Source organism: Sinocyclocheilus grahami, unplaced genomic scaffold (genome assembly GCF_001515645.1).
Source record: "Sinocyclocheilus grahami isolate Dianchi unplaced genomic scaffold, SAMN03320097.WGS_v1.1 scaffold500.1, whole genome shotgun sequence".
Lineage (NCBI taxonomy): Eukaryota > Metazoa > Chordata > Actinopteri > Cypriniformes > Cyprinidae > Sinocyclocheilus > Sinocyclocheilus grahami.
Window position 1 is genome coordinate 364,454 of NW_015505679.1, and position 21,616 is coordinate 386,069.

At 35.3% G+C, this 21,616-nt stretch overlaps 1 protein-coding gene across 1 annotated transcript in view; it reads left to right on the plus strand.

The window, feature by feature from the left end:
* The window catches only part of LOC107554388 (calcium uptake protein 3, mitochondrial-like), a 36,200-nt gene extending 16,055 nt beyond the window's left edge, over window positions 1-20,145 (plus strand). Inside the window, exons 8-16 of the mRNA XM_016236878.1 lie at window positions 3,417-3,458; window positions 6,021-6,116; window positions 10,507-10,601; window positions 11,559-11,730; window positions 13,534-13,542; window positions 16,417-16,525; window positions 17,556-17,713; window positions 18,095-18,159; window positions 19,336-20,145. Coding sequence (XP_016092364.1) covers window positions 3,417-3,458; window positions 6,021-6,116; window positions 10,507-10,601; window positions 11,559-11,730; window positions 13,534-13,542; window positions 16,417-16,525; window positions 17,556-17,713; window positions 18,095-18,159; window positions 19,336-19,342 — 753 coding nt within the window. The 3' untranslated portion in view covers window positions 19,343-20,145. The remainder of the gene's footprint in view (window positions 1-3,416; window positions 3,459-6,020; window positions 6,117-10,506; window positions 10,602-11,558; window positions 11,731-13,533; window positions 13,543-16,416; window positions 16,526-17,555; window positions 17,714-18,094; window positions 18,160-19,335) is intronic.
* Window positions 20,146-21,616: the final 1,471 nt, after the last annotated feature.

Sequence of the window (21,616 nt, forward strand, 5' to 3'; positions counted from 1 at the left end):
ATTGCAAGTTCTTGGGGTGATAACAGGTTCTTAGAAATGTGGGCCTGTCCTCTGATTAAGCCACCTAGTGGTTGAATGTTTAATAGGGGTTAACAGATCGGCTGCAAAATTTGCAGTGCTCAATGAGCAAATATATTTATACGTCCTATTGTTTCGTTAAATTCATGCCGCAGCTTATTATAATAATATGACATTCTTTTCACAACTGTTCTTCAGAGCCTCATGCAGGCTTTAAGATTGCCTTTAACATGTTTGATGCTGACGGTAACCAGATGGTGGATAAAGGGGAATTTCTTGTGGTGAGTTGATAAGAGTGTTGATTCTGTCCATAGATGTTTGTTTTTAAAAATAATTTTTCAACACGCCATTATTCCTTCTCTATTTCTTTTTTTAGTTGCAAGAAATCTTCCGAAAGAAAAATGAGAAGAAAGGAAGAAAAGGAGATGCTGAAAAATCTGCTCAACTGGTAAGTTGATATCAGGAACTTTGCTTATGATAATATTGTAATCTGTTTTTTTCAGTCCTAGTTCTCCCAAATTGTAAATAGAAAATCATAATCCTGTATAAAAAGAGTAACGTTACACATTTAATTAAACAAACGAAATCACACAAATCAAAAACTATTTAGATGTCTTCAAAATTGCTAAACTTGACATAATTAGAAACTTTAGTTTGAGCTCCTGAGCATGATGATCAACATTTTCTGACCATTTTTCCTTCTGTCACTAAATCATTTGTTGGGGGGGAAATACAATCTTTGTTTACAATATGTAGAAAGTGTCGTAAACAGTATTTTAATATAAACAGTATTTAAATGTTAATAATTATTGTGGTGTAGACAGTATCTCATTGGAGCATATTTATTTAGTCAGAAAGGGGTTATTAGAGGTACAGTTACTGTATATGGCTTTATAAAGCTTATAGTTTGTAGTCAGTAATGGTCAATATTGTGTAAATGGCCTGCCTTGTTTGTAGCTAGTGGTACGTACTGGAGAAGAGTTTTATCCAAAATCCGAAATGAGTTTTAGGGATTGCTATTATCTCGAATAAGCTGTTTCTGCAGAGCCATGAAAACCAGAGGATTTAACTTGGGATTTAACTTGGAATACAGTCGTATTTCTCCGTGTTTCTCTATTTACAACTTTCTCTGTATTTTTTCCTTATGTGATTGAGGATTCTCATTTAAAATGATGTCTGTTTTGTTATTCTTCTGTATAAAAGGAAATTACATGATAAAGCTCTTTATGTTTTGTCCCATGGCAGCCAGTATCAGGGCAAACATGACATGGGGCAGAATATTTCTAGTGTTATTTTAAATGCTGCTAATGTACAATGTGGCAATGATTAATGTCATGTTAATCAAACCTAACAGTGGGATTAAGATGCTTGTTTGTCAAAATGACCATGGGATAAAAATGTTGCCATGTTGTGAAAACGTAATCGGAGATATTGTAAAGAGATCCTATACTTTGTGTAAAAATCTTTCAACACATCATTACTACATTATAGAGTGTTCTGCATAAGATATATAAGGAGTGACATCCATTCGCTCTCTCTGAATTCAGCGCCCTTTGAGTGAGATAGTGGTACTGTAACATGTAATTAGTGGTGTTTGCATAAGTATTTGTTTTGCTCATACTTGGGGTTAGTAATATAACCCTAACCTAAGTATTAAACTTTGGCACATAAAACATCCCACAGATATATATGATACCTCAGATCATGCAGGTTTTAAAGAGGAGTTGTGTTGTAACTACGGATGCACAAATATCAAAATTTTAAGTTTAGGGTCAGTAAGATTATTTTTTATTTTTTTTATTTTTTTTAAGAAATTAGATGTCATTCCACAGGGGTATGCATTATTTGATCAAAAGTGACAGGAAAGTCATTTATAATGTTACAAAATATTTATTTAAAGAGGAGTTGTGTTGTAACTACGGATGCACAAATATCAACATTTTAAGTTTAGGGTCAGTAAGATTTTTTTTTTTTTTTTAAGAAATTGGATGTCATTCCACAGGGATATGCATTATTTGATCAAAAGTGACAGGAAAGTCATTTATAATGTTACAAAATATTTATTTAAGGGTTTCACAACTGTTTTCCACATTCATAAGAAATAATTCTTGAGCAGCAAATCAGCATGTGGATCATGTGACACTGAAGAATGGAGTAATGATGCTGAAAATGTATCTTTGCATCACAGAAATAAATTACATTAAAATATATTTAAATAGAAAGCAGTTATTGTAATAATATTTCACAATATTTCTGTTTTTATTATATTTTTGATCGAATAAATCCAGGCTTGGTGACCATAAGACCTTCAATACTGACCCCAAAATTTGAATATATATATAATATTAGTGCTGTCAAATCGATTAATCGCGATTAATTGTATTCAAAATAAAAGTTTGTATTTACATAATAAATGTGTGTGTACTGTGTATATTTATATGTATATATAAGTACACACACATACATGTATATATTTAAGAAATACATGTAATATATATTTATATTTATATATAATATAAATCATATATATATATATTTCTTAAGTATACACAGTACACACGCATATATTATGTAAATACAAACTTTAATTTTGAATGTGATTAATCGCGATTAATCGATTTGAAAGCATATATATATATATATATACAGTATATTCGCGATTAATCGATTTAAAAACACAAATATATATATTTGAAGAATAACAAGAATATATATTCTTCAAAATATTCTTATATGGTACCATGAATATATTGTGCATCCCTATTTATTACTTTTAATCAGAATTACAATTTTCCGCCTTAACTTCCTGATGACAAACTGGCTTAAAGATCCCATTGATGTGCACTGATCAAGGGACCGGAGTAATATTTCGAGGTGGGCTCTTTTGACTTGGGTCAGAAATCCACCTCTTAACAATACCCTAGCACCCAACACCTAACACCTTAGCAACCATAAAACAACACCTTGACAACCAGCCACATCAGCCTAGCATCATGGCGGCGAGTTTTTGCACAGGCAAGCATCACTCACATTTTAGTCACTCACACAAGTCTAGTTATATGTGGGATACTCAAAATCCCATAAACTATATCCTGAAAACATCAATTGGCCACCCACTGTAAACTTCCTCTAGACTTATATTTGTATTTGTTTTGCCTGTCCCGGATGCATAACACTTTTTATCTCATTCACATGTCCAGTTTATCAAGGGCTGTCTGAGAGGGAGCCAGTTGCGTCATCCCCTCTTGGAGGCTTGCGAAAGTGTGCCAGCTGTCCTGTGGTTAAACCACTTTCTACTCTTTGCATGTTTAACCTGTCTTTGTCCATCTCTTCTTATGTTCTTCTCTCTTTCCTCTCCTCTTCCGCATGCTGTGACCTCTCCTCTCGTCTCTGTATAGAGTATGCAGCTCTATGGATATCAGGTTGTCCCCGTAAACAGCGTATGTATCTCCCCCAGCTCTCTGACCTGTGAACTATAACCTCTGTGTGAATCTTGAAATCATGGAAGGAATGATGGGTGAATGAGAGAGATCTGCAGATGACTGAATGAAAACGTGGAGTGGACCTCAGAGGTCAGAGAGCATGTGGGTGTTTTGCCACAATGAGTCTAATTTGATTCTTATTGATTTCAGTTTCTTTAACCACAAAGTGTCAGTTACAAACTTCATCAGTGGGCTATAAAGAACAGGTTTGGGTAAGAGTGGGTGGAGTTGTTGGTGTAAAATGTGTTTTCTATTGAGTTAACTCTGGAGTCTTTCACATTCACTTATGTTAAATCACTTACATTACATCTCTCTCGCTCACTGACACCCGAAAAGAAAAGAAAGATCACAATTGAGATGTAGATGTTTCTTCTAGACAGCAATGAGATTAAAACTCTTTCAAGACCACATAAATGATGATACATGTTATAAATTCTATACACTGCCATTCAGTCTGAGGTCATTAGGAAGAAAACAAAAAGTTTTTTTTTTTTTCAGCATGGATGCATTAAATTGATCAAATGTTACATTTATAACGTTACATAAAAAAATCTAATTCAAATAAATGTTGTTTCTATTCATCAAAGAATCATAAAAATGTATCAGTTTCCAAAAACATATTAAATGGCTCTATTGTTTTTAGCATTGATAATGATAAGAAATATTACTTGAGGGCCAAATCAGCATATTAGAATGATTACTGAAGGATCATGTGACACTGAAGACTGGAGCAATGATGCTTAAATTTCAGATTTGCAATCACAGTAATAAATTCTATTTAAAAATATATTACATATATATTTTAAGTTGTAATAATATTTGACAATATCACTGTTTTTGCTGTATTGTTTTCTTCAAATAAATGCAGCCTTGGTTGATGACACTGAAAACAACAGAAAATGTAAACTTCAAGACCACATAAATGATGATACATGTTATAAATTCTATACACTGCCATTCAGTCTGAGGTCATTAGGAAGAAAACAAAAAGTTTTTTTTTTTTTTCAGCATGGATGCATTAAATTGATCAAATGTTACATTTATAACGTTACATAAAAAAATCTAATTCAAATAAATGTTGTTTCTATTCATCAAAGAATCATAAAAATGTATCAGTTTCCAAAAACATATTAAATGGCTCTATTGTTTTTAGCATTGATAATGATAAGAAATATTACTTGAGGGCCAAATCAGCATATTAGAATGATTACTGAAGGATCATGTGACACTGAAGACTGGAGCAATGATGCTTAAATTTCAGATTTGCAATCACAGTAATAAATTCTATTTAAAAATATATTACATATATATTTTAAGTTGTAATAATATTTGACAATATCACTGTTTTTGCTGTATTGTTTTCTTCAAATAAATGCAGCCTTGGTTGATGACACTGAAAACAACAGAAAATGTAAATGGGGACATACTAAAAATGTATTTTATTTTTACATAAAGTTCATTCTAATTACTATAGACTAGTACATATACAAAACATTTTTTACAGTTTTACCAATTTTATTTTTAAATAGATTTTCTAATTCAGAACATCCCTATTGGAACTTTTGTCAAATTTAGCTCACTTTAGTGGACAATTCTGTCCACTCAAAAACACATACATCCACTTTCACATATTCAACTCATGCACAAATGCTTTTGTATATCTGTGAATCTGGTACAGAAAGAGAGACAGAGTGAAAGACCTTTGTCCATTAAAGTGGCTCCTTACAGCACAAGAAATATATTTGCTGTTTTCCTTATCCTGATGTGTCAGTATTAGTCTCTCAGCTTCTGTATTCAATAAATAGGTACAGAATAACTGACAACAAATCGTTAAATTATTGAATGGACGTGCTGCCGTGTTGTGGAGCGCATATGAAGTCATTTTCAATTATTCAACCGTTCAGAAGCAATTATTCTGCTGATATCATGGTTACTGTGTATCCTAAGAAAAAAAATCCACTTTTCATCCAAAAAAAAAAAAAACCTTTCTTGTGCCAGTATTTAAAAACAGTCTGAGCAACTATTAGTTCAAAAGTGTCTGGAAAGAACATGGTAACATGATATGGATCTAAAAAATAGCTGTGCAGTTACAGAACATTCATAATCAAGATTTCATGTCATGGTATGAACATTTTGTGTCATGGTAAAAACTAAATTTTGTGAGTCAATGATGACGCATATATGAGCCATTTCACAGAAGATTCTGTATCCGGTATAATAATATATGCTGATAAAACCTTTCAGTCTTGGATAATATCCCAGATTTTTTTTTTATGATTAATCACTCACATCCTATAACCACATACAATTAGCATTTGGCTAACATCAACAAGTTCCCCCTCCTAGTCTTCATATTAATCCTTATACAGTATATTTGATTGGTTTAGGTTGCTAAATTTGCCATATGTTTTTCATGGTTGAGAAAATGACTGAGAGACCACCCGACACGTCCTCTTATTAACCATGTCAATAGAAACTAACATGATAACAGCTCTCCATCTCATGCTAAACCCTCTGCAGGTGCTAAAAAAAGAGAGTCAGGAGTTTGTGCCCAGGAGCTACTGGGACATGCTGAGACGTGGCGCGAGCCAAGCCCTGTTTTCTGACCTGGCAGAGGTACAACCATAGCCCTCTGTCCTCCTGTCTCATCCCATGTTTTTATTCATCCCTAGCCATCCTTAACACAGTGTTCTCACCTGGAAAAGGTACATCATAACTGCCATTCCTCCATTTATCGTATGTATATATATACACCTTAACCCTAACATCATTGTCATTTAATGACCCAGGAATATCCTTTTATTTATTTATTTATTATTATTTATTTTCTCTTCTTATATATTTTATCAACTGTTGTTCTGCTAGAAAATATGTTTTTGATGCTTCATTTAAAATAAATGAAAGCACGATAACAAGAGATGTGTGTTGTTATAAATTCATCTGATAAGAAAAACATGTCTTGCTTTCAGTGAATGTCTTATTTATTAGATTATAAGAATGGAAGTGTATTTTCTAAAATCGTGTTTCTGCCTCAGAGTTAAAAATACAAAATTAACTGGGAGGTAAAAAGCTGCAAATTATAGTCACAAATGTGAAATATTAGATTGCAATTACGAGAAATAGCATTACAAATACATGTATGTGTGTGTGTGTATCTGCAGTGTTAATTTAGTATTATTTTTACCAAATGATGCTATATATTATATACTTTTATACACACTCTCAGAAAAAAAGGTGCAAAAGTTGTCACTGGGGTGGTACCTTTTCAAAAGGCACACCTATGTACCTAAAGAGTCCATATTTGTACCTTAAAGGTACATATTAGTACCTATAATTTGTAAATATTTACTATATTTCAAAAGGAAATATTGATTGTGATGTGAAACAAGAAAAAGATTTCAGGTTTAATATGATTTTTTTTTACAGAGAATTTTGCAGAGAATTGCTGGCTTTGTTAATACTTCATCATTAATTGTTTTTGTCATTTCAGCTTATCGATTTCTAATATTTTGCATGTGCAGTCTTTGCGTTTAATCGACTGTGAATAATATCAAGTTAATATTGTAAGCTCTCAGCGGTGAGGCACATTAAAGCAGCACTATGTAACTTTTCTGTGTTCAAAATTTGCCAAATGTAAATAATGAGCAAGTACATAATGAATTCATCTTACAAACCGCCTTTTTGTCTTATCCAGAATCACTACGGTACACTTATAATAAATACTTATATTCGGACTAGTGTAGCCTGTTCGGGTGGTCACCGCTGCGGAGTAACACATACCTGCATGAATCGCCATAGACATATACTTTGAGAAGTAGCTCAGGTTAGAATGTTCTTCCGCGGGATGCGTACAGTTCTGTTTATTAACCGCTAGAGTGCCAAAAATTACATAGTGTTGCTTTAAAGGCCTTTGTTTATACACCGATTCAGAATATGTCTGCTCATCCTGATGGTGTGTTTGTGTTCTAATGGCTAATAGAGGGCGTCTGTAGGAAGCAGTAGTTTAATGATTGTGGAGAGCTGTGTGCAGATGCCCTGTATTTACTTTGTCTGTTATTCACAATGAAAGGGTAATTCCAGCTTGGCTTCCTCAGATGACACAGCAGTTAGACAGGTCTGTTTGTCTGAGTTGACAACTGCAGGGTACCAGTAGCCTGTTCGGGTGGTCACCGCTGTGGAGTAACACATACCTGCATGAATCGCCATAGACATATACTTTGAGAAGTAGCTCAGGTTAGAATGTTCTTCCGCGGGATGCGTACAGTTCTGTTTATTAACCGCTAGAGTGCCAAAAATTACATAGTGTTGCTTTAAAGGCCTTTGTTTATACACCGATTCAGAATATGTCTGCTCATCCTGATGGTGTGTTTGTGTTCTAATGGCTAATAGAGGGCGTCTGTAGGAAGCAGTAGTTTAATGATTGTGGAGAGCTGTGTGCAGATGCCCTGTATTTACTTTGTCTGTTATTCACAATGAAAGGGTAATTCCAGCTTGGCTTCCTCAGATGACACAGCAGTTAGACAGGTCTGTTTGTCTGAGTTGACAACTGCAGGGTACCAGACATTGCGTATTTGTTTGTGGGCTAAAGGGCGCATGCTAGCATGTGTGGAAGTGTGATTGGGGTTACTCATCTTAGAAGTCGACAGCAGTAATCACTGTTTTTATCGCTGTTTTTAGATCAAAGAGTAAAACGCTTCAGGCAATGTCTAAGTCACACTGTGGGCCCGGCTGAAGTGTTACATGGAATGATGACCTCACATACATTTTTTCCTGTAACCACGGTGTTGTGATGTCACACTTCCAGCAGATTGATGACGAAATTGTGAAGAAAAAAAACAGCTATAGATGTTTTAGATAAAAGAAAGATTCATTTATCAATCCATCTGTTTCAGTCGAATGACTTTTATGCTCACCTACCATATTTATGACCATCAGCGAACAAAGTAATAGGGTGAATACAAAAACGCATGAACAAAATACCAAGAAAAATGTTGATGTTTGGATTTGATCCATTCCTGTCCATACCTACACTTATATACTGGATGCATCACACTAATAACACTCTAAAACATGCTGGGTTACATACTACAAATAGGGACAAACCCAGCAATTGGGTTGTTTTGACCCAGCGGTTGTGTTAAATGTTTAACCCAACCTTCTGGGTAGTAACCCAACCGCTGGGTCAAAACAACCCAATTGCTGGGTTTGTCCCTATTTTACCCAGCACTGGGGTGTATTTGACCCAGCATTTTTTAGAGTGAATGCTCCTCACCATAAACTCGTCTACAGTTGTTTCCAACAGAGTTGCAATATGGTGGAACTGCTTTTTTTTTCTTTGATTCTTCTCAGTGTTGAATTAAACATTTATATTCATAATAATACATTTCCTTTTGACTCCACCATCTTGAAGAAGCTGCAGTGTACACTCTAAAAAATGCTGGGTTAAATATAACCCAGCGTTGGGCTAAAAAGGGACAAACCCAGCTATTGGGTTGTTTTGACTCAGCGGTTGGGTTCAAAACATCCCAACGTCTGAGTCAATACAACCCAATAGCTGGGTTTGTCCCTTTTTAACCCAGCATTTTTTAGAGTGTATGGGTATATATATATATATATATATATATGTATATATATATACAATGCTGCCTTTGAATTTAGCTAAAATAAGGGATCTTCGAAGATAGCATACTTTTATAACCTTGTTTGGGAACAGTCTCTGAGTTGAGAACATGCCTACAATGCTTTAAAATGCTGTCTAGGCAGGTCAGTAGGTTTTTGGAAAAGTCTCTTGTCTTGTATGGAAGCCTGTGTTTATAAATGAATGAGAAAAAATGCATTTGCTTTATTTATCACAATTATGTTTTAAATCTCACAGATGTGACTATTTTATTTTATCTTTGAAACAGGCTTTCATACTCTTGGGATCAAAAGTTTACATTTCCATCCTGTGTTCATTGGCATCTCAGAAGAGTTTTAAAGTTTTTTTTTTCTTATAATAACACTATGTTGATAAAATACCAAACATTTGCAATATGTGTCTGAGTCGATCTGGCTAGTGAAATGGAATCATTCCTTCTCTCTTTATAACTTTCCACTGATTGTATCTCCATGGATAGGATTTTAAGCTAGAGGTACAGCAGTGGCATGGACTTGCATTCTGGCTCGCTTCATTGCACAGAGGCCCATAACCAGGGAAAAAGAGCTGTTTAGTGTTTATGCCTGGTTTTACCTGGTTTCAGCATGATAGGCTCTTCTTGCAGATGAGGGTGAAGCATGGGTAGAAAAGAAAAAAACAACAACAACCACCTAACCTGGCCTTGCACCTTTCAGCCACCTTCTTCCAGTTTTTATAATGCTATGCTTGAAAAAAGGAATCATGATACTTGAACGATCGCTCAAATTGATCTTGAACATTAGCTTTGAAATCTGAAGATTCTTGAGAAGGAAAGGTGGAATTTGCTTACATGTGTGCATTTTTTCACAAATCTCTTGCAGATACGCTGTGTGAAAGTTTGTTGTGGAATTGCATGCCATATGGATGCTTTGTGTGTCTTTTGTTGTCATGTCTCGGTCTGTCCTGTACTTCCTTTGGCTTGACACTGTGTACACCTGATATTCATGTCCAGTCCTTACAAATGATTTTAGTGAGCGGCTCTCTTAAACCACATTCAGAGGTAATTAAATATACCAGATGTACACAGGGGGTATATGTGTACACAACTGGCATGTTTGTGTGCATTTCTGTGTATCATTGCTCTTTGTTGTGTTTCTTTTTCAGTCTAATATACAATCTTTATGCCATTCTAATGGTATAAAGATCTGCACGTCTTCTCAGAACATGTCGTCTGTAGGCTCAGGAGAGAAAAGATAAATGGATGCACACTTTCAGGCGCTGGATGGCTGGTACTCTGAATAGCTCCGCAAGCCAATGATGGACTGATTTCTTATTCAGACAGAAGGATTTTTGTCATAGTTTCTTCTTTCTCGTTCTCCTCACCAATCGCAGCGTGCCGGTGAGAACATGATGATTGACACCACTCTGCTTGTGCACTTCTTTGGCAAGAAGGGGAAGGCGGAGCTAACGTTTGAGGACTTCTACAGGTATGACAACTTGAGTCTTAAAAAGAAAGCTCTAAAAACATGCCAATTATTCATCTTCACTTGGCAAGGATGGATGCATGAGAACTAATGTCCATCAAGCAGGTATAGAAGGAAATGCTGAAGTCGGTTAGCAGCTTGTCCTAACAGGATGTGGCATGATAAAATGAAAGAGTCTTTAAAGCCATCTCTTATGCTCACTACAGCTACAAAATACAACAGAAAAAGTATTAATGTAAAATATTAATACAATTTAAAATAACTTTTTATTTTAATATAAGACTAAAGTCTTCACTTTCACATGATCCTTCAGGAATAATTCTAATATGCTGATTTGGTGCTCAAGAAACATTCATTATGTTGAAAACATATAATATTCGTAATAATAATAAATATATATATTTTGTAACATTGTCAATGTTTTACTATTTTGTTCAATTTAATAAATCCTTACTGAATAAAAATGTAAATTTCTTAAAAAAATAAAAAATAAAGTCTTACAGACCCCAAACTTTTGAACGGTAGTATAAATGTAAAAGGTAAATTTATCATAACCAGTCAATACAAATGACAGGATGTTTTGTTGATTATTTGTATTTTCTACTGCGGTGTAGCAATGGGTAATTGCCTATAGTGCAATTTCATTGGTCCACATAAATGCATGTTAAACATCAAACATTTGTGCCGTGTTGTGCAACATTTTTTCTATTTTTCTTGTAGAAAATGAAGCACATTGAATATCATACAAAGCCATATTGAGAAACTCTAATATTATAAAGACATAATGCCATCATAGAAACCACCTGGAATAAACCCTACAGTAGCAACAACATAGCAACACCCTAGCACATGGCGGCGAGTTTTGCATGGGCAAACACCATTGACATTTTACATTTTTCATTCCTTTTTTTTTTTTAATTCTTTACACTCTGACTTTTATTGCGGTCATTGGTCTTTCAGATTCATGGATAATCTGCAAACTGAGATGTTAGAGATTGAGTTCCTGACCTATTCCAAAGGCATGACCACCATCAGCGAGGAGGACTTTGCACGAATCTTGCTGCGCTACACTAACGTAGAGGATATTCGCAGCTATCTGGAGAATGTGCGCCAGTGCATACCTGATGAGAAGGTAATGAGTAATGTCACCTAGCCACTGACTTCATCTGAAAGAAAAGTGTAGGGCAACTGGGATGACCACATTCCCCAAGCTCACACTTTCACCCCTTCAAACGACTCATGTTACCCCTCCTCCTGACAGCTTTACATGTACAGGAAGGTTACTGGTTCAACACTTCTGTGCCCCACAAGGAAATTCAATCATATTAATAAAAATACACATACAAATTCAATGTTATCCATTTAAAGTTATCCATTTCCCCAGAGGGGAAGTCGTGGCCTAATGGTTAGAGAGTCGGACTCATAACCCAAAGGTTGTGGGTTCAAGTCTCGTACCAGCAGGGATTGTAGGTGGGGGGAGTGAATGTACAGTGCTCTCTCCCACCTTCAATACCACGACTGAGGTGCCCTTGAGCAAGGCACCGAACCCCCAACTGCTCCCCGGGCGCCGCAGCATAAATGGCTGCCCACTGCTCCGGGTGTGTGTTCACGGTGTGTGTGTGTTCACTGCTGTGTGTGTGCACTTTGGATGGGTAAATGCAGAGCACTAATTCCGAGTATGGGTCACCATACTTGGCCACATGTCACGTCACTTCACTTTTTAAACATATTTGTTCTATTCATAAAATTCTCTTATCCAACCCAAAAATACACACATCCCCACAACTTGAGTGGTCATCCACCCTTGAATGCTCAAATACCCCATATTGAGTGTGTGACATTTACATGTGAACTGCAGTTTAATCTTATAGTCTCTCTATTCTCACCTCTCCACAACTAATGTAACGCTTTCATCCTGCGGATGGTCATTTTTCTTAGTATTACCATGTTTATTTAAGGAGCAAGTGTCAAACTCACACTTTGTAGTAAAGTGGAACTGGACTTTTCCCAGGCCCAGATGTCTTAAAGGAATAGTTCACCCAAAAATGAAAATGGATCCTCTTGCAATGAATGGGTGCCATCAGAATTAGAGTTAGAACAGCTGATAAAAACATCACAATAATCCACAAGTAATCCATGTGACTCAATTAAAAGCTTGTGAAGTGAAAGTGTTTGTCATGAACAAATCTATCATTAAGATGTTTTTAACTTCTTAACTTCAAGCTAAAATATGAGTCCTCTATCCATAATATTGCTTTCTACAGTGAAAAAGTAATCTAATCTGAACCAGGAGAGAAATATGCACAGATCAAACGCTGTTTAGCAAAAACAGTTCTAAACAAGCATGTTGGTGGGTTTCGATGTGAAAGGAGATCTGTTTTAATATATAACTCGTATTTTGACCAGAAGCGACAGTTTAAAGTTAAAATGCCTTGATGGATTTGTTTCTTTCAAACATGCAACTTTTCACTTCACAAAATGAATTGATGGACTGGAGTGGTGTGGGTTACTTGTGGATTATTGTGATGTTTTTATCAGCTGTTTGGACTCTCATTCTGACGGCACCCATTCACTGCAGAGGATCCATTGGTGAACAAGTGATGTAATGCTAAGTTTCTCTAAATCTAAATCTTAGATGGTATGAAAGTGAGTATATTTTCATCAAATTGTTATTTATGGGTGAACTATTCTTGATGCAAATGATAAAATGTTATGTGTCTATTAGTTATGTGCTGCTATTTTTTATTTGTTTAGCTGGTTTACTGTGCCCCTATATTAATTCTTGAAAAATAAAAAACAGACTTTGTTCAAACTGCACATTAATCTAATCTTTAGGTCTGACTGTCTTAAGTGCACACAAGTTGCAGGGTGAATTCCAACAGTACAAAAACGTCCTGTATTCTCTCTGTTATCCCTGTTTATCAAACACTGGAAGAAAGCAGAGGTTTGTCCCTGTGGGAGTCTGCAGCTCTTGCGACTTTGTTCAAACTGCACATTAATCTAATCTTTAGGTCTGACTGTCTTAAGTGCACACAAGTTGCAGGGTGAATTCCAACAGTGTACAAAAACGTCCTGTATTCTCTCTGTTATCCCTGTTTATCAAACACTGGAAGAAAGCAGAGGTTTGTCCCTGTGGGAGTCTGCAGCTCTTGATCAGATCATTTTTGTTTGGTTTTGCATTTTGTGTTTCAGTTGTTTTCTCTCTCTTTGATTTTGTGGCACATGTTCAAGAAAGTAAATTCCCATTTACTTTCAATCAGCTATACGATTATCATGTTGTGAGAGCTTTGAACATATTTCTTGAGTTTAAATTATATAAAAATATACAGTGGTCCCAAAAAGCATTTGGTCGCTTCATCCACACTTAAAATATGTGGATATCAATTATTTATCCATCCATCCATCCCCACTTGTCTACTTGCATTATAACCAATCACACACAATTCTGTTAAGCTTATGAATGCAATGACCAGTCAGAGGCGTTCAGATTAGTCATCGCTGAAACACCAGAGGTTTGTTTAGTGTGCGCGCTTGCAGACGGAATTCTGCACTCTCGCGAATTCTCTCATCATAAACAACAACGTGCAGATGTATATGCAATGTAAGAGATTCATTTTACAGTGTAGACAGCTTCATTGATTATAACGATAGTTTTTTTGTTTCTTTGTTTTTTAGAGTTAAACTCTCAAAATAGATAGATAGATTGAAGTTAGTGCATGTTCTTCGCTCGCTTTCTGTATGTAATTTATTCGCTGTTTGAATAACCGTGGAAATGAAAACGTTATAATTAGCAACTTACAATGTTTTTATTCAATTTTGATCTCGTTAAATACAAATTTAGTCCTATTCAAATATTTTATTAGCCTACATGACACATGGTATTTGCCTAAAAAGACGGGTTTATGATGTTTGTATCCAATAGCATTAGGCTAATTTTAGCTTACCCTGGAGTTGGTTCACCCCCCGCCTGTGCTGTCTACCTATTCTACTTACCTACTTGTCTATCTATAATGTGTGTGTGTGTGTGTGTGTGTGTGTGTGTGTATATATATAATGAAATTCCTTTCATTTTAAGTTAAGCGTCCAAATCCCTTTTTGGCCCACTGTAGTTGTGTGGGTGTGTTGTGTATGTGCTTGGGGCAAAGTTTGTGTTTGAATACAGATTGTCATGCTGTCCATCTAGAGGGTCACCTGATGTCGGTTTCTCCATGCCTGACTGCTCTCTTTTAGCTCTTTCCCAGTCCCATCTGAGGGATCTGTTTGTGTTGAGGGTATCAGGTTTTGGGGCCCCTTTGAGCAGTTTGTACATTTGGCTAGAATGACTTCACCCTCCTCTGGAATTCCCACGGAATAGACCCTAAACTCACTTTTATGGCATTTTATGGTTTTCCACCATGAGTGCTAAATCCTGAACTCAATCCAACAAAATCCAGCTTTAAACATCAAACCTACCCAACAGTTAAGCCTAATGTGTAACTAGAACTATGTTAAATACTCACCAGAGAGGTTTATGTGGATTACCATAGCTGTGACAAGACTTCTGACACCCTCGGGTGAAAGATTTAATCCTAGATTTTGTTTTGACAGGCAGGACAATATGCTGCAGGATTCTGTGCATTCAATTCCAAAATGTAAAAAAAAAAAAGTCTGTCATTATTTACTCACCCTCATGACATACTTGTATACTTTTCTTTCTTCTGTGGAACACAAAAGACGATATTTTGGAAAATGTCTTAGGTGTTTTTTGTCCATACAGTGGAGGTCATTCGGGTCAGATGTTATTTGGATATAAAGTTCTTCAAATTGTTTCACAGTACAAAGATATGCAGGATTTGAACAACATGAGGGTGAGTAAACTGCGACACAAATTTAATTTTTGGGTGTACACTACAGTACAATACTTTGCAAAAGTTTGGGGTCAGGATTTTATTTGTAATTATAATAAAAAAAAACTTTTATTCAGCAAGTTTAAAAGTTTAATTGATCAAAACTGATTAAAAACATTATTACAAAAATGTCTGTTTCAAATATTAAATAGCACAACTGTTTTCAACATTGATGATCATGGGAAATGTTTCCTGAACATCAAATCTGCATATTAGAATGATTTCTGAAGGATCATGTGACACTGAAGACTGGAGTAATGATGCTGGAAATTCAGCTTTGCATCACGGGAACAAATTAAATTTTACAATATATTACAATAAATATATAAATAGGTATTTTAAGCTGTAGTAGGAATTCACAATATTGCTATTTTTGTTCAAATAAATGCAGCCTTGTTAAGAGGCTTCTTTTAAAAACATAAAAAATCATACTGACTCCAGACTTTTGAGCGGTGTTTTTAAGACGTTCTTGGAGTTCTGTTGTCAGTCAAATTGTAAGTTATCTTCTGGATTCCAGTCGATGATGTCATGCTGTTTGGCTGACAATTTTATGACATTGTGTTGTGAAATGACTCATGCCTTTCATCGTCGCATGTGTCATTGTGTGCTGTGTTGGCAGAGCACAAAGAGCTGCACACGCATCAGCAAACAAGCATGAGCGGCACAGCGTCTGATTTCTTGTGCATATATCAAAATGTTGATTTCTGTTTGTCCATCATTGCATTTGTGTGTTCGGTACAGATTCGCTTGGGTATGAAATGAGAACTCTGCTTGTGTATTCTGCGTGATGTCATGTCGCTCACAGATCCTCTTTGAAATGGAATGGAATGTAAAGTCAGTTTATGGCAGCTCTGTCTGTTTGATTGAATGTCTCAGATTAAAAGATTTCTTTTCCCTCTGTTTTTTGCTCTCTTCTTTTGTTTCATGATCAGGGCATCACCTTTGAAGAGTTCAGGTCTTTCTTCCAGTTCCTCAATAACCTTGAAGACTTTGCCATTGCCATGCAGATGTACAACTTTGCCTGTCGTTCCATTGGACAAGGTGAAATACTTACTTGAAGGGTTAGTTCACCCAAAAATGAAAATTAGGCTGCGTTTTACTCACCCTCAAGTTAACCTAGGTGTATATGACTTTCTTATTTCAGACGAATCCAGTCGGAGTTAGATTAAAAATGGTCTTTGATCTTTCAAGCTGTTTAATGCCACTCAGCGGGTGTTGCATGCATCAGTCCAAAAGAACTTGAATAAAAATCGCCCATCCATAAAAAAAGTGTCTCACACGGCTCCGGGGGGTGAACAAAGGCCTTCTGTAGCGAATCGATGCGTTTTTGTAAGAAAAATATCCATATTCAAAACGTAATAATCACTTTAATGTACACCCCAGAGCCGTGTGAGACACTTTTTTTTATGGATGGGCGATTTTTATTCAAGTTCTTTTGGACTGATGCATGCAACACCCGCTGAGTGGCATTAAACAGCTTGAAAGATCAAAGACAATTTTTAATATAACTCCGACTGGATTCGTCTGAAATAAGAAAGTCATATACACCTAGGATGACTTGAGGGTGAGTAAAACGCAGCCTAATTTTCATTTTTGGGTGAACTAACCCTTTAAAGGGTTAAAATTCTGTCATTAATTACTCACCCTCATTTCGTTCCAAACCCTTCGTTCATCTTTGAAACACAAATTTGAATTCACAAATACTACTGTTTAATGCAAATGTAAAATGCACAGCGAGATTTAAAAGTCTGAGACCACATTTAAAGTCTGGGAAATTAAAATCTAATTTTAAAACAAAGAAATTAGTACCAGTTTTTGAAATCAGTGTTTCACTTAAATAAATATAAATATTTTTTGAATGCACAATTTTTCTTTATTGAAATAGAAAAATGCAAATGATTTATTTTAGAATTTTTTTCCCCCTTTAAAATAAATGGTTTGGACCTTCCACTGTATCCTCAAAATGTACTATGCAAATTAAGAAACCCAAAAATGAGGTGATCGTGTTAAATGAAAAGTGTGGAGCAAATTCACGGTCCTCTGAATGTGTGTGTCTCTCTCTGTCTTCCAGATGAGTTTGCTCGGGCGGTATATGTCGCAACAGGCCTCAAGCTGACCCGCCACCTGGTTAACACCATCTTCAAGATATTTGACGTGGATCATGATGATCAGCTCAGTTACAAAGAGTTCATTGGTATCATGAAGGACCGGCTGCACCGTGGAGGCAGGGTAAGAAAGAGGTGTAGTGGAAAGAGCGGTGCATCATGCTTTTGAGCTTTCAAATGTAATTGTGAGATAAGGACAGTATCACTGCAGCTATAGCGCCACCTAGTGTTAACTAGCTATATCTGTACAATGAAACCTATAGCTCCCTGTAGGTTTTTCATTATCATTATAGTTCTAAATCTGCTGTCAAGTAAACATAACATTTTCTTCTGATATTCTACTATGCAGAGCAGCATTCATTTTTTTATGAATTTTAAAAATATTTTTTCCATGTAATCTAGCTATTGTTTGTTGATAATTAATAACAAGTTCAGGTTTTTTTAATAGTAATTTTGTCAACTACTGAAGTAATGACTAATTCTCTCTCTCTCTTTGTTTCTGCAGGGTTATAAGGCTGTAGAGCGTTTTACTTCATTTAAATCATGTCTGAAGAAGGAACTGGCAGGCAGATAAGTAGCCCTATATACACACTCACACTGAAAAGTTTAAGTTTTTTAAAATACATTTTTTCAAAAAAGTCTCTTATGTTTACCAAGTCTGCATTTATTTGATCAAAAATAGTAAAAATATTTTTACATTTTAAAAGTATGTTTTTTTCTATTTTAATATATTTTCAAATATAATTTATTCCTGTGATGGCAAAGCTGAATTTTGAGACTCCTGAATTTACTCCAGTCTTCAGTGTCACATGATCCTTCAGAAATCATTCTAATATGCCGATTTGCTGCTAAATAAACATTTATTATTATCGGTGTTGAAAATGGTTGTGCTGCTTAATATTATTAAAGAACAGCATTTATTTGAAATAGCATTTTATTTTTATTTTTTTTGGGACACTGAAGTTTTTACCATCACTTTTGATCAATTTAATGCATTCTTGCTACATGAAAGTATTGATTTCTTTAAAAGATAATAAATAAAATCTTTCTGACCCCAAACTTTTTAATGGCAGTGTATATATGCAATCTCACCATCTATGTAATAGCTAGCTTTCTATATTCTCTATTCTATCTACTTGTTTTTCTTTGTGTGTGTGTGTGTGTGGTTTATGAGGACACAAATTTGTATAATAATATGACATAGATATTACAACGGGGAGGTGATTTATGAGGACATTTGCAGTGTCCCCGTAATTCAAAAGGCTTATAAATCATTCGGAATGACTTTTTTTGAAAATCTAGAAATGCAGAAAGTTTTCTGTGAGGGGTAGGTTTAGGGGTAGGGTTGGTGTAGGACAATAGAATATACGGTTTGTACAGTATAAAAACCATTACGCCTATGTAGAGTGCCCATAAACCATAAAAACAAACCTCTGTGTGTGTGTGTGTGTGTGTGTGTGTGTGTGCGTGTGCGTGTGCGTGTGCGTGTGTGTGTGTGTGTGTGTAATATATATATACACCTTGCTACATGTACTGCGTTAAGCTAACCGAGACTTGTCATTTGCACTTATATATTGTTGCTCTTTTGTTAGTTTTGACTGCTTTTATTGTCCTCATTTGTAAGTCGCTTTGGATAAAAGCGTTTGCTAAATGTAATATATATATTGTACAGGAAAATCTTGATTTAATGAGTGAATATTTGTAAGGTAAAGGTTTTAATTAGCTCTTTTCCATTTTCTTTTGCACCAGGTGAACGGTGTTCAGGATGTGTCTTTTCTTTCTCAGAAAGAAACTGATTTGTCTGCTCTGGAAATGTTTGAGAGAGGTTCCATCATGAAATCTACCTCTTCTTCTTCTGATTTTGAAACCTTGGGATTGGGATGGTGTCCCTGGATTCAGCGCTCTGCACTGCATGTTCTAGAATCTGCACAGCTCTGCGTGATCAGACTTTATTCTGTAATCTGCTCTAAATCTTGTTTGTTTATAAGCTGGGAGATGACATTTCGGCTGGTACAAGTTCAATTTGTGTATGTTTTAAAGTTGCACATGGGTGTCCTGGAAGGGTAAAGAGATTTTTAAATGCATTTGTAATGGAAATGTTTTAAGCAGGGTGAGTTACTCATTATGACCTTTTATTCATTATATTTATACTATATTATATTGCATTGTACAAACAAAGCAATTATTATTATTATTATTTTGTCATTGTCAGGATTGTTTAAATGTACAGAATCATACTGTGTGAAAAGGGTAACACTTTATTGTCATAATCAGAAACTGGGTTTGTAAGAGAGTATGTAGCTCATGTTGCATTAAGCCCAATAATAAGCATTGCCTTAATCTAAAATTGTTGTTATTTTTTCTCACACAATTGATTTATTTTTGAACAGGTATCGCTGTACAAAGATTGCGCAAGATTGGTTTGCCATCTAAGGCAATTAACATCAAAGTCTAAGCATGCTTTTTAAGACTGTACTGCAATTCAAACACTTAACAAATACAGACTTGAAATTCCATGAAAATGTTATACAAGTCAATAAAGTTGTTTCAGTGTGCCTATGATGCAAGTTTCTCACAGTGTGTTTAAGATTGTCTCCGATGATTCTGCATGACATATAATCCCCATATAGTCTGTACATAGGTCCTTACATTAGAATATTAGTTCTCCATATATGTATTCTGTGCATGGTTAAATAGAATTTATAGAAAAAATAATTTCATATTTATAGAAAAAAAACTTTGAATAAATGGATAATCTGGTCAGAAATATATTTTTAAGACAGAGATTTAAAAAAAGTGAATGATTTACATTTATTATGATTACAATTACTAATTGAATAAAATAATTCATAAGACATAATGCCAACACCCTGGCCTGAAACTTCCAGATACACGAGAATTCGACACAAAATAAGAAACAAAACATACAGGCATACAATTATGTACAATGGCATAAAAACGTATGTTTTCATTAACTTTCCTAATAACTTTTTCATTAGTGTTACAAGTTTTGAGCCCCGTCCGTGATTTTGAAACGTGCTTGCTGGCTGTATTTGGTTATTACGTTTATCTTAAAGGATGTCTTCAGAATAACGCAAGTGCTGTTTTCTGGGTTATAACAAATATATATGTTTTAAATTACCCGGATCAATACAAATCTGAACAGAGTGAACAGTTTTCACTCTTGTCGGAACCTTTATAAAGAGTGGGTGGTTTCGCTCCGGACATTTGTTATTGCTGTACCAGCACTGTATCAACCCTGAAGACACATACTGACATAAATAAAATAAAAAATATTTATTTATTGGTATTTTTTAAATTCACATGTACATTATTCTTGTGTTAGAAAGTTTAAAATGTTCATATGTGACGTTCTATTTATTTTTATTGAGAAACACATATGCTCTCTCTTGATTGGTTGCTTTTGTCAGGCGCTGTTTCTTGAGCTTGAAGTGCATTATGGGTAACTGTATGATTGTTTATTTATATTGTTATTACATTACAAACTAAGTATTTGATATTATTTGTATTATATATATAACCGGAACGATAAGAACAATGTTACTAATTCCAATCGAATGTGGTTGTTGTTTTTCTCATCGATCATAAAGGTGAGCACATCTTGTATGTGGAAATGTCTCGTTTTAACAGAGAAACCGTGTTTATTGTATATGAACCGACATAAGTCAATATTTGTGTTATTTAGAAAATTGGCATGCATTCACGATCATGAAAATACTAGTGTGTTAGATGTTACTTGTTTCGTGTAGCGTGAGCTCGAGCTGCTCACCGTCTGTGAGACTCCGAGTGACAGAGTCCACCCGAGCTGCTTTCGCTGAGTGCAGGTTAAGACTATACTTTCAGGGATCATTTCTATAGTTCTTGACTAGGAAATGTGTTTCGAAAGAGTTGCGTCTCCCACACCACGATGAAGAGTCTCGATACTCTCTTCTGAGCGTGAATCGGGTGTAGAGTAATGATTCAGTTCATACGCTTTACATCATTGATGAACGTTCCTGATTGCTGT